General features: G+C 38.2%; 1 protein-coding gene across 14 annotated transcripts in view; it reads left to right on the top strand.

Annotated features, from left to right (window-relative positions):
* cast (calpastatin) overlaps positions 1–12537 on the top strand; it is a 32801-nt gene that overhangs the window by 19526 nt on the left and 738 nt on the right. For 5 of the 14 annotated variants that reach the window (XM_087801050.1, XM_087801051.1, XM_087801054.1 and 2 more), the window contains 33 exons: positions 1647–1763; positions 2127–2210; positions 3475–3519; positions 3587–3685; positions 3764–3844; positions 3963–4001; positions 5074–5157; positions 5407–5466; positions 5540–5632; positions 5698–5766; positions 5863–5961; positions 6028–6144; positions 6211–6273; positions 6722–6802; positions 6997–7056; positions 7136–7201; positions 7393–7446; positions 8134–8166; positions 8335–8394; positions 8474–8539; positions 9114–9215; positions 9308–9370; positions 9440–9547; positions 9625–9741; positions 10193–10306; positions 10375–10482; positions 10568–10681; positions 11282–11374; positions 11439–11477; positions 11548–11676; positions 11751–11837; positions 12237–12266; positions 12426–12528. In XM_087801050.1, the coding sequence (XP_087657176.1) occupies positions 1647–1763; positions 2127–2210; positions 3475–3519; positions 3587–3685; positions 3764–3844; positions 3963–4001; positions 5074–5157; positions 5407–5466; positions 5540–5632; positions 5698–5766; positions 5863–5961; positions 6028–6144; positions 6211–6273; positions 6722–6802; positions 6997–7056; positions 7136–7201; positions 7393–7446; positions 8134–8166; positions 8335–8394; positions 8474–8539; positions 9114–9215; positions 9308–9370; positions 9440–9547; positions 9625–9741; positions 10193–10306; positions 10375–10482; positions 10568–10681; positions 11282–11374; positions 11439–11477; positions 11548–11676; positions 11751–11837; positions 12237–12266; positions 12426–12515 (2664 nt within the window). In that variant the 3' untranslated portion in view covers positions 12516–12528. The remainder of the gene's footprint in view (positions 1–1646; positions 1764–2126; positions 2211–3474; positions 3520–3586; positions 3686–3763; positions 3845–3962; positions 4002–5073; positions 5158–5406; positions 5467–5539; positions 5633–5697; positions 5767–5862; positions 5962–6027; positions 6145–6210; positions 6274–6721; positions 6803–6996; positions 7057–7135; positions 7202–7392; positions 7447–8133; positions 8167–8334; positions 8395–8473; positions 8540–9113; positions 9216–9307; positions 9371–9439; positions 9548–9624; positions 9742–10192; positions 10307–10374; positions 10483–10567; positions 10682–11281; positions 11375–11438; positions 11478–11547; positions 11677–11750; positions 11838–12236; positions 12267–12425; positions 12529–12537) is intronic. The other 9 variants (XM_087801060.1, XM_087801061.1, XM_087801057.1 and 6 more) reach the window with 6 other exon arrangements.

Here is a 12537-nt window from a genome sequence, read left to right as displayed (position 1 = left end):
AAGTTACCAGGAAGATAAAATCAGAAACTACAATTTATAATATTAATCCTAATAATACGCAATGTAGGCTCCAAGTCATGGCAGTTACACTGTTTTGAAAAATGGGGAACCAATAACAATGTTTTCAATCTTACATATTGCTTCTTAAATAACTGCTTAAACAAGGGTTTATAAAAACAAATATACACTCAATTTAATTCACTGTCACCCTTACCATTGACTCAACCCAACTGAAGGAAAAAAGTTTAAAATGTTCTCTGCAGTTGGCAGATAATTTTCATTTAGTTTTCTGACTGGTGACCAATTTAAAGTAACATGATTTCACGTTCATTTTATCTCCATTAATTATTGTGCAATACAAAGTAAATGGTGAACCTCTGTTTGTTGATCACAGTGTAACTTGTACAACACTTGATGCCCTTCTGTTTTTAAACGTTATACAGTATATGGTTTAACATTTGGATTTGTTTGTGTATTTTAGGTACAAAGCAGTGGAAGAAAGACTGATTATAATCTAAGCTTTTTAAACCCGTTTGTTGTGAGGCCAGACTGACTGTTGACAAAGAAAGTCATCGGCTCAAATCCCTCTTTCAACCACGACAGTCCCTATTTTGGTCTCTGACCTGCACTGTCCAGGTTTTAAGTGCTTGTCCTCTCAAATTACTCCTGAACAACAATATTGAACCTAATGTTGATGTATATTGGTGAATAAAGTCCTGCAGATTTTTATTTTAGGATCCTAAATTATACAGGATGTTTATTAATTTACACAGACATTGTCTGAAGTTGTTGTTATTTATGGACAAGACCATAAAACAAACTAACTATAAATAAGCTGCATCATTAATCTTCCGTGTTTCGTGTAGTCAGCCCTGACATTCAAATGTACGACACACTTGCTGCTTGTGTGCTCATGTTTCTAGGATGTATATTAAGCAGCACGTGTGCATCACATATGTATTCTGCTGTTATACATAACTTCATAAAGCAAGTGAAATTTCATAACAGAAAGGCCTGGTTGTAACACAAGTATTGTGTTTCAAATGTATATATAAAATATTTAACTTTAGATGCTCGTATATCGATTAGTGTGCGACTTACTGATTATATTTCTATATAAGAAGACCTTCCTAGAAGATTTCCCTTATTGCACCCTGTATTTTTTCAAAACTTCCTTTTTAATCTTTAGTAAATGCATTATTTAAAGGCAATCACATTGTCATGCCACATGTATTAGATATATGACACTTCCACTCTTTATTATCCACTTTATATTTAATATGCTTCCACTGATTTAGATGACAACCTTACTCGAAATGTATCCATTTATGCTACGTTTACTTTTTCATTTCCATCCATTTTTTTTTTTTGCTTGTTTCGCGGCTTTATACTCTTTCTTTATTATTGTCATTTTTATATTTACACACAGTTTTTATTTTGAGTCACTGTTTACATTTCATATAGCTTTTCAGAAGCATCACATTTTCTTTCCCCAATATTTAATATATGTATAATGGTTGGTATTTGGTTTTCTGAAAGTAGTATGAGGGTCCCCTTCTTCAAAAATTGCTGTGAATTTGAAAAAACACAGTGGTGAAGATGAAGATGAAGATAATGATGAAGGACTTTTCCTTGGTGAATTTCAGGTGGAATCGAGCGCCACCATGGCTACCAAGCCTGGGGTGACATCGACTAAAGGTGGACTTGCAGCAAGTGCTTCGGTTGGTGGTAAAGGCAGAGAGACAACTAAGGCTCAAACGGAGGTAGAAAGAATTCTCTTGTGGGTGGTCACTGTTTTGAGCTTCAGCTGGATTCACCACATTCTTCCAAACCTTCTTCTTTGTCTGTTGTTATCATTCCTTCAATCCAGTCCTCTTTCACCTGCATCAGGAGCATTTGCTGGGTCACATTCTTTAACTTGGACACACTAGCATCCCATGCTTGAACATCTTTGCTCCAACTTTTCCGACCTGCTCCTTGATTCATCGCTCTTACATCACCGTTGTTCATGTGCTTCTGCTGATGCTTCTGTTGTGAACATGTCTTTGAGTGAAGGTGAAAGCGCCGGACTAAAGATCAAGGGAGTCATTTCTGGCTCAGGTTTGTAAACTATTCCTGTGTCGTAGGTCAAAGCTTCAGCCTTAAGTTCTGCTTCCGCTGGGAAAACTGCTGCAGCAGCATCTTCTACTAAACCAGGAGACAGAACCAAGGTAGACCTGACTCTTGCCGACTTGGCGAACATATTGTCCTTCAGAAATCACTTTTTGTCCCTGAAGTTGATGGGTTTTCTTTCCGTTCTGTGTCTAAAACACACATATTTGCTTTGAACCTCACTTACTTTGACCGTTTCCTCCAAAACATGGTCTGTTTTTCTTGGGTCATGAACTCACTGTTCAACAGTCTCAACCATCTTTTGTTCTCAGAGTTATGTTCTGCATGCCTGTTCTTGGTGTGGTTCTGTTCATTCGTCTCAGGGCTCTTGGGTCTCGACAGGAAGTTTGCATTAGTCTTCTCTTGCTGACTGTAACATGTGATCTCCTGAAATTTTGTAACCTAAGATATTAATGGATTGTCATGGGTTGATGTACCTTAATTGTAAAAGAAAGGGATCTGATACAAAATTCAAGATGGATGCACTTTTGACCTGCGTCTCTGATTTACTTTATTTTGTGAAAAATGAGTTGTCTCTTTGCCCTCTCTGCTGTTTTTTCTTCAACATTTTCCATTTTATTTCTCTGTTGGTGTTTCCTCCTACATCTTTCTAGCAATAATATCAAGACTTAAAGTGTTTTTTCTTTTTTTAACTTGGAAATCTCATCGGTGAGGAGGTGGTCACGTGTCACTACCATTTGGTTTAAAATGTGCCGAATGATCTGTTAATTTGTCCAGATACACAAAAATGTTTGCAAGTTCTGTTCTTCGGCTCTTACTTGCATAGAACATTTACTGTGCTACACCCATTGCGCTATGCTCGCATTTGACTAGGTCAATTGTAATCTGTTTAATGCAGAAATGAGTTGGACAAAGTCAATTGCTTGGTTAAGATTTGGAGTCTGACTTGTTTTTACGATTCAGTGATTGTTGTCTAATGCCTGCTCTTTCCCTAACTACTCAAAATAGTGGATAGCTGTTCTAAAATATACAACTCTTCTGTCTAAACACCTAAACATCTCCTCAAAAATAAAATGTCACCATGTATTCAGAAAATATCTGACCGTTGGGCCTCTAAGTCGCGTGAAGTCATTACTGAGAGGTCATGAAGAGATGATATGGGTTGTTCTCTGATTGTAGTGCTTCAAAAATGTTCACTAACAGGCAAATATATTTTCAATCATCATTTTAAGACTCATTTGAGCTACGTTTTAATGTAGCAGGGGTAACCATTTTATGGTTTCGTCCGGAAATACAGATGTCTCTCAGTCTGTCACTGATCCTGTGACGTTGACTAAGGCTTTCTTTGGTTCTGTTCAACAGGTACAAGTGGAAGTTCCCTCTGCTGCGTCAAAGGAGGCCAAGAAGGTGAACAGACTTGATTTAGTTTGCATGTTTTCTTGCTGCACTGTGCTGAGTTGTGTTGGCTCTGCAGGCTGCATCCGATCCATTCGATGCATTGAGCAGCTTATTACCAGAGGCCACTACTCCAGCCGCCCCAGAAACTATAGCTACTGGGCTGGAAGACACAGAGGTACCGTGATCGCTGCTGTAGCTCTATCAATATAATGGTTGCAATAGTGCATGACCTGTGTTTTTGCATGCATCCCAGCATTATGTCACAGCTGAGACGCATGAAAAATGTGGAGAACGAGACGAAACGCTGCCCCCAGGCTACAGGTTTCAGGACATGGTCAGTACTATTTGCCTGTGCTTCACCTGCACCTATTTTTTTTTTACCTTTTACCTTCTTTAATTTAAAAAATCTTCAGTTTTCTCTCATAATGAGCATATTTTTAATGTGTTTTCAGCCTCCCGCTCCCGCAGATTATAAACCCAAGGATGTCCCTGTAAGTAACATTGTGTGTGTGTCTTGTGCTAATGTGTTTTCACTGGAGGGCTGCTCAGTCGAGCACTGCTGCTTCCTCTACAGTGAAGAATGTTGCACTGCAGCCGTGGGTGTTGTCTCGCCAAACAATCCAGGACTCACCTTAACTTTGTTTTGTAATAACGACACATATTTGGTCCGTCACACACTTTTGTTATACTAATGTTGCGCCCTCGACACACCCATGTCACGGGACAACTCCTACTTTTTTCTCTTCGTCTTGTGGCGACTCCTTTTAGCTTTTATATGTTGATCTGATTCCACGCACTTCTCCTGCTCCGCTTGTGAGTTCATGATATTGTCAGTTGATTCAAAGCAGAATTCGTGTTTGATATTTTTAGATTTGTCTTGTTTCAATGGAATGTTTTGGGTGTGTCTGTTTTCCTTCACTGTTTCTTCATTCTCTTATACTTGTGTTTGCTTTTTGACTTTAGTCATTATGCCTTCTAGTGGATGTTTTGATCACTGCAATATGCTGGATCCTTTCGTTTTAGTTGCGTAAAGGTCTGAAATAGCCATTTATTTCAAAATTCTCCCTCAGATATATGTAAACAGAAATAATCCTAAAGTTGTTGTGATCGTATATATGGATGCTAATAAAGTATTGTATTTAAATTTTATTTTGGAACATCAACAGATTTTCTCTCTTTAAACAAGTTGAGTTATTTGACTTTCTTGTATTTATCTTCTACATTCCAATGGCATAGTAGTAATAGTACTGTGCTGAAATGGTTGGGGTTCCCCGTGCTAGATGGTCGTTGCAACAAAAAAAAACTGCATATAGAATAAATGTAATATACAAACAAAGACTACATAAAGATAATTGATTAATTAGAAGACAATAGAAAAAAAGTCATTTTAAAGAGTGGCGTCTGTATTGTGCTTCGGTTGTGTAAAACTTAAATCCCTATTTCTTGATTTTCCAGGTTGAACTTTGGCCAAATACTGAGGTTTAAGGAGTTGTTTAAAAGTCATCTTTGTCAATAAATATTTTCTGTCTAATGGTCTCATGCAGTTTTTGTTCTCCTGACCAGAAACCTTTGAGCACAGACGAGGCCCTGGATTCTCTCTCAATTGGATTCCTGAGCTCCTCTACACCATCTACAAAAATGCAAAAGGTCAGATCACCAAAGATTTCAGCACTACACTTAGAAAATGCCCAGCATTTCACATGCAAATGATGTATAAAATGCAAAGTAAGGCAGAAGCTTTCTTCTCACTGTGATATGATGAAAGACACAACAGTACTTTATATGTTCAAAGTCAGGTAAAAATAGTCTTGTCGGCTTCATTCAAAATTTGGTCTTTGACTTTTCTTAAGTCATGGGTAGTAGATTAGTTTATATCGTTTTCTTCCTCTCCTGCAGAGAGTTGAAACTGTCAGTCCGTCTTCTGCTGCCTCTAACTTTGCTCCACCACCTTCAAAGGTAACTTGAATTATAATCTCATATTCCCTCACATTATTCCACCTTTGTGATCCTACATAAAATCTTCTTGCAGAAGGCAGATTCTTCGGCACCACCCGCCGACAAGAAAGCCAAATTGGATAAAGCAGAAAACTTAGCTGCCGGAATTTCTGCTACTCCTTTTAGGGTATGATCTGTTTTATTACAGCTATTGATTCTTTGACTAAAAGCTGTATTTGTTCTTGCCCTAAGAAGGGTGGTTCTCCTCAAGCTGACAAAAAAGCCAAGATGGTCACTAAAGTAGTAGCTAAGAAAGACGCGGTGAGTGTTCTTGAGTCTACCAAATGAAGTTTGTTAATCTGATGGCAGGCTTTTAACTAATGTTGTTTTTTCTAAACTATACTCATCTATCCTCAGGATTCCAATGTGCCACTTGATGCTCTGGGTGCACTCGGTGACATGCTACCTACTGCACAACCCAAACCAGAGCTGCCGCCACCCAAAGACATCGTGGCGGTAAGGAGACTTGTTCACACACTTGCTTATGGTTCTTAAAACTGACGGCACTTTTATTTTTTGCAGGAGGCCAAACACAAGAAAGAAAAAGGTGTCCGCACTGGTGAGAACGACAACACGATCCACCCCGATTACAGATTCGATAAGGAGGAACTGGAAAAATACCCAGCTCCCAAACCTGAAGTGAGCTTTTTAAGCCTTGTAACAATTGTGTTGTAACACATTATTGAATGTATTTTTTTCCTGCAGCCAACAATTAACACCGATGACGCGTTGGACTTCTTGTCAGGAGGCTTCACATCAGTTCCTTCGGTGATCAATTGATCTCTCTCTCTCTATTCACTAATGATGGTTTTAAGGATAAGATTAGGATTTAAGTGCGTTGTTTTACTGAAAGTCATACTAAAGCAACACTTGGATTTTGAAACAAACGTGAACTGACTTCAAAATCAACCCAAAAATGATCTCAGCTTAGTCAACAATCATCTCACCATAGACATTATATTTCTGTCATCATTGCATCTTAAATTGATCTCCTTAAAGGTCTATTCTGTCTGGATATTTTAAAAACCATCTGAAGGTATAAATGTTTATCTGTTTAGTTAGCCTTCAACACAGTCGGATCTCCCAAACACAACATTCACCTCTTCAACAGTACATCAGATCAAACCCAGGACACTAGGGTCTAGGACATGTTAATAGTTGTTATCATAAAAGGAATAAATCGTTTTTAAAAACGACTTCCTGTGAATTTGTGCAGGTGCCTGTAGCCCCCGCTGTTTCTACATGTCAAGTGGATGGGATCATCATTGAAAAAGTTGAGCCCAAGAAGAAAACAAAGGTGAGTTTTCCTCCATCAGAAAATACCATCTATTGCTTACTTCCCGTTGTGTCTGGGATCACTCACTAAAAGCCCATTTTTTTTAACAATTCTACAGCCATAAAATGGGAATTAACGCAGGCGACCTGTGTATGATGATATTTATAAAGTGACAAATTACTTTTTAATTGATTTTTCTCCTGGAATTTGTGCAGGTGTCCTGCACTATTGATCAGACTCTGGTGGCCAACGTGGGCCCAAAATCCAAAGCAGCGGTGAGTTATGTTTGTTTATTGGTTTGTGTATAATTGTTATCTTTAATGGTTTAAAACTAATTCCCTTAAATTTCTGCAGGCTGTTCCTACATGCCAAGTGGACGGAATCAGCATAGAAAAAGTTGAGCCCAAGAAGAAAAAGGAAGTAAGTTTTGAGCTTTATGCCTTTCATCAGGATTTCTTTGATTTAATCAATGTATTTTCTACACATATGAACCTTATTTTAAGCCTTTTCTGTTATAAAATAAACCCTGTGTAGCTTTCATATAAATTATTTTTAATAATGAAAAAAATGAATTCTGAATTTTGTCTGAAGTCCTAATGATTGTTTTGTAGAAAGCTCTCCCTGCTGGAGAGGATCCTTTTGGGTTCATCACTCCTTCTGTACAGGTATGTAGAACCACTTTTCTTAAATGAGTCCATACTGTGACACGAGAAGTGAAGCTTCATGAAACAGTGTTATGATTTTAGAGGTCAGTAGGTGGCGCCATCAGTTTAAAAATGATGTGATGTTTCATTAGTACAGTTGTTCGAAACAAAAGAAAATAGTGCAGAGACCGCCATCTACTGGACTCTGAAAATAATGGCACTGCTTCATGAAGCTTCATCACACGTGTCTTGTTTTTGGAAAATGTGACGCTCACTTACTATTTTTTTAAGCAAGCATTCATGTTTTTTCAAATATTTGACTTGTTTATTCCTGATGCTTCAATCGACTAAAAACCCACAAATATTCTAGCGGTAAACTTTTAGAGTTCTAATGGAAAACTAAGCTTCTAAAAGCGAAGCTTGTTCTGAAACTAAATAATTCCTTTTGGGCAATGCGTTAGATATAAGGCTTTTTACTTGTTTATTTTTTGTTATTTTGTGTACATTTCTATTCTGAACTTCAAGGGTTCAACCAATTGCCATTTTCAATATTTGTGAAATCGTCAAAAACTTGTTTTCTGAACGCTGGAATCGTAATGGATCATGTTCTGCACGTATAAGATTGATGTTTGTTTGTACAAATATAACAAAAGCACTACCTTGACATGTTTGCTTTCAAGGCTTAAAGAAATGTGTTTGCATGTACAGGAACTTCAAATTTGCCACGGCACAACTCCACAGGTGAGTTTAAAAAAACTTCATTAATATCAATGTTCTCCTATCACTGAGGTTTTTTTTTAACAATTCTACAGCCATAAAATGGGAATTAACGCAGGCAACCTGTGTATAAAGATATTTATAAAGTGACAAATTACTTTTTAATTGATTTTTCTCCTGGAATTTGTGCAGGTGTCCTGCACTATTGATGAGACTCTGGTGGCCAACGTGGGCCCAAAAACCAAAGCAGCGGTGAGTTATGTTTGTTTATTGGTTTGTGTATAATTGTTATCTTTAATGGTTTAAAACTAATTCCCTTAAATTTCTGCAGGCTGTTCCTACATGCCAAGTGGACGGAATCAGCATAGAAAAAGTTGAGCCCAAGAAGAAGAAGGAAGTACGTTTTGAGCTTTATGCCTTTCATCAGAATTTCTTCTTTTTTCACACCTTTTTTTTGTTGCAAAAATTATTAAATCTATGTATTTTCTACACATATGAACTTCATTTTGAGCCTTTTCTGTTATAAAATAATTATCTATTGAGAAAATAACTGAAAGACTATGAAAGGAAATTCAAAACCTGTGAAACAACTTTCTTCCAACATCCAACCAAATTAAAAAAATACGATTTAATGAAGCTGTAATGCAAGTATATTCCATTTATGTCAAGATATGCTATAGAAGATCGCTGTTGCTTGACTCAGGAACTCGGAGCCAATCGAGAAAGAGCTTTAAAAGTTGCATATAATGCCAATTCCAAGGGCTTTTGAATTAATAATGTAACTCAGTAGATGATTCCTTTTTTCTTTATTAAAAAAAAAAAAAAAATTCCCTCTGCTCCAGGATTTCCTTTATATTTCCAAAATTTGCCCTTTGAATTTTGGAAAAGACAACGTTCTTTTGTAGTTGCTGAAAAGTTCTTAGACGTTGAAGCACAGTTGTGAATTCATAATTAACATTCTCAATATTTAGATTTTGCAGCAAAAGGTGGAGGATTCAACGGCTTTGGATCTTCTTTCTCAAAGTTTTGGTGCTCCCACGAATAGTCAGCCTTCGCTTCCTCGTGCGCCACAGGTAGGTTTAGTCACCTGACGCCGCCATATGAATGCAAACATCTTTGTTTCTCTTGAAGGCTTCACACTCTGACTCTGTTTTTTCTTATGCAGCCAACAGTTTGTCCGATTCAAGAGCCCGTCAATATCGACTTCAAAATGCCAGCCAAGGAGCAGGTCGAGTAGGACTTTTTAACTCTTCAACGAACCCCATCCATTTATGTCTTTGTCGTCGCCTCTGTACAGACCGGCTCGTCCATGTTAGGGGACGCTTTTTCAGAGCTCGGAGATCTGCTTCCACCTGCATTGCCGGTGCAGGAACCACCAAAAATCAGACCTGAGGACATCGTCTCGGTAAGAGAAAAAACGGTCGTGTGCTGAAGTAAATTGTTTCCCTATATTAAAGGCTATCCTGGTGCTTTTGTCTTCAGGAGGGAAAAGTGGTGGAGGAGGAGGGCGTTCGTGTCGGAGAGGACGACGAAACCCTCCCTCCAGACTACAGGTTTTCTGAGGAGGATCTGAAGAAACGGCCAGCAGCCAAACCAGAGGTGAGTAAATAAATGAGCGCCTTAGGAGGAGCATCTTAGAGATCAGATTTCATGTTTCTCTGTCAGGAAATGTCATTTTCCCCACACTCTTGACCATTAAATACACGTCATTTAAAATGTTTCCACAATACATTTAAAATATATTTGCATGATTTTAAATGATATTCTGAGTGAAATAGAAAGGATTGTGACTGTAATTTTATTTACAAATGGTTTTATCAGTCGGTCCTTTGAAGGTTAGATTGACAATTCTGTTGGTTAATATCAGTTTAAGATATTTATGCTTCATGTTTTGAGTTTCTGTTACTCATATGTATGTTTCGTGGTTGTATATGTTTGTACAGTATATATTCATATACTGTACGTGTGTGTGTGTGTATATATATATATATATATATACAACTTATTCAACATTTATTACATTCAACATTCGTTTAATTACCATGTCCAGCCCACCATGAACACCACTGACGCTCTGGACATTTTGTCGGGAGATTTCATGACGTCTTCAAAGGCTCCTGCAGTCCAGGCCCCTATGGTCAGGCCCTCAGCTCCACCTGCACAGGTACCACGACGGTTCTTCAAAGAACATTTTAAACGGTCTAGTAGGATTCAAGATTTTCCTCCTCACAGGCTTCTGCAGATGTCGCTCTGGATTCGTTGACGCGAGAGTTGGCCGCATGTTCGGCGACTCCCTCAGTCAGATGTGAACTACCCGTTCCCGTGAAAATAACCCCTGATGTGAGCAACGCCAGGTCAAAAGTCCGAATCAGTCTTGAACCTTTTTTTTCAGATTTCTTTTTTTTTGGTTGTTGCTCACTTTCAGCTGGAGAGCGGAGCAGACGTCCTGGACGCCCTGGACACTCTCTCCGACACCCTGAAGGACATCAACTCCCGAGGCCCGATACACGTTGAAATTCCAACCAGAGACCTTGTGAATGTGCGTTAAAAAAAGTTTTTAAAAAAGTTGAATAAAGAGAAAGTTTAGAGCAGACCATCATGAATACTCTAGTTTTTAGATTTATGGCGTTTCTTTTTTTATTACCTACTGAAAATATTATATTGAATATTTCAAAAACATTTGGTAAAATGCTTTACCATTTGATTTTAAATGATAGTTGTCTTATATACATTTAAAAAAATAAGCATATTTAACTTAATTTTATTAGATTTCTTAAACATAGAATTATATATTTTTAGTTTTACCCATAGTATAGAAGTTTTGCTCCTTCATTTTTATCTTGATGGCCCCTCACACCATTCACTTTAAATAATGTGGCCCCTGAGGACATTTGATGACCCACCATTGCTCTACAGGGTTGTAAAGTGTTGTTTTTATTATACTTAAAGGCTGAGGGGGCAGTTTTGTTTCCAGTCCTTCAAATCCAAATTGACACATTTTTATCACACAGTCAAACTCGCTGTAAAGTTAAAAATGCTGACAATGACCGACTTATCTTATGGACAAGGTACTTATTTAAATGTATAGTTTTTGTGGTAGTGTGTATCACATGCGTTTGTCTTCCTGCTGCTGCTGCAGGAGAAGAAGGTGGAGGAAGAGAGGCTGATCAAGATGGGGGAGAGAGACGACACACTGCCGCCCGAGTTCAGACCGACGGAGGAAGATCTGAAGGTGACATGAGCACGACCTCAGTGCAGCAGAACTGTTTCTTATCCGCTTGAGTTTTCTTTACAAGGAAATGAAAAAGATGGAGACGGATGTGAAGCCAAAGCAGGTCGGTGGGAAACAAAGAGTCGCTTTTTAAAGCAGAAGAAAAAAATAGAAGTTGTTGTTTTCGGTTGCAGACGTTGAGTACAGAAGGAGCCTTGGATCTGCTGTCCAGTGACTTTTCTACAGTGACATCCACTGAAGAGAGATGTCAGGAGAAAGTGGCGGCGGCGGCAGAGCAGGTGCTGGAATCGGAGCCTAAGAAGGTAATAAAACGTCATGCATGTGCTGTTTGACCTCAAATCAACTCTCATCATCATCATCGTCGTTATCTTTTTAGCAAATGCCTGGTCCAGTCCTCAAGGCTATGTCTGAAACACTGCTGCCGGAGGACATGGCAGCCAAATATAAAGCAGACAAACCAAAGGTAATAAGATCCGCCAATAAAAAAACATTTATGTCAGTAGCTTGGATGCCATCTATACTCCTATACGCCTCTGACTCCATCTATGAGGCACGAGGTCAAAATAACACGATTGTTTCTGATCACGATCTAACCATGATATTACTATGTCAACACTATATATCACCTGTTAAAAATCTATCTTTAAATACCTTTTCTCTTCTTTTTTCTTTTTATTTGTTGTTTGTGTGCATTTGATGTATTCAAATTTAATATAAATGTTTAGTTTTTTTCTTCAGAATCTTTATAAAAATAACTTTACATTACGTCAGTCACATATGTGTAACGTGGCCGCTGAGGAAGTTGAATTGTCGACCCTGATTTAGAGGGAAAATAAAGTTGCACTTGTCGACTTTGTTCCAGGGCAAGAGCAAGTCCAAGTCCAAGTCTAAAGTAAGAAATTGATCAGATGCATGAAAGCACGAGTGTCTGCATGTCAAAAATTCTTCAAAGTTACTACTCGGGTCAGAATCTATTTCTATGCATGCAGGAAGTGACGTCTGGCTTTTGTTGTTTAATTGACTTTTTTAATTTTATTTTTAACACTTCCAGAAACATCCTGCAGAAGACGAGTTGGCCACAGACCTGCTCTCCGCCCAGCTGACCACAGACGTGGTGTCAAAGGGTGGAGTGAAGAAGTAGAGCACACGTGGAGGTACCTGTT

This window comes from Callionymus lyra, chromosome 10 (genome assembly GCF_982586985.1).
Source record: "Callionymus lyra chromosome 10, fCalLyr1.hap1.1, whole genome shotgun sequence".
NCBI lineage: Eukaryota > Metazoa > Chordata > Actinopteri > Syngnathiformes > Callionymidae > Callionymus > Callionymus lyra.
This window is presented reverse-complemented; position numbering and strand designations above follow the sequence as displayed.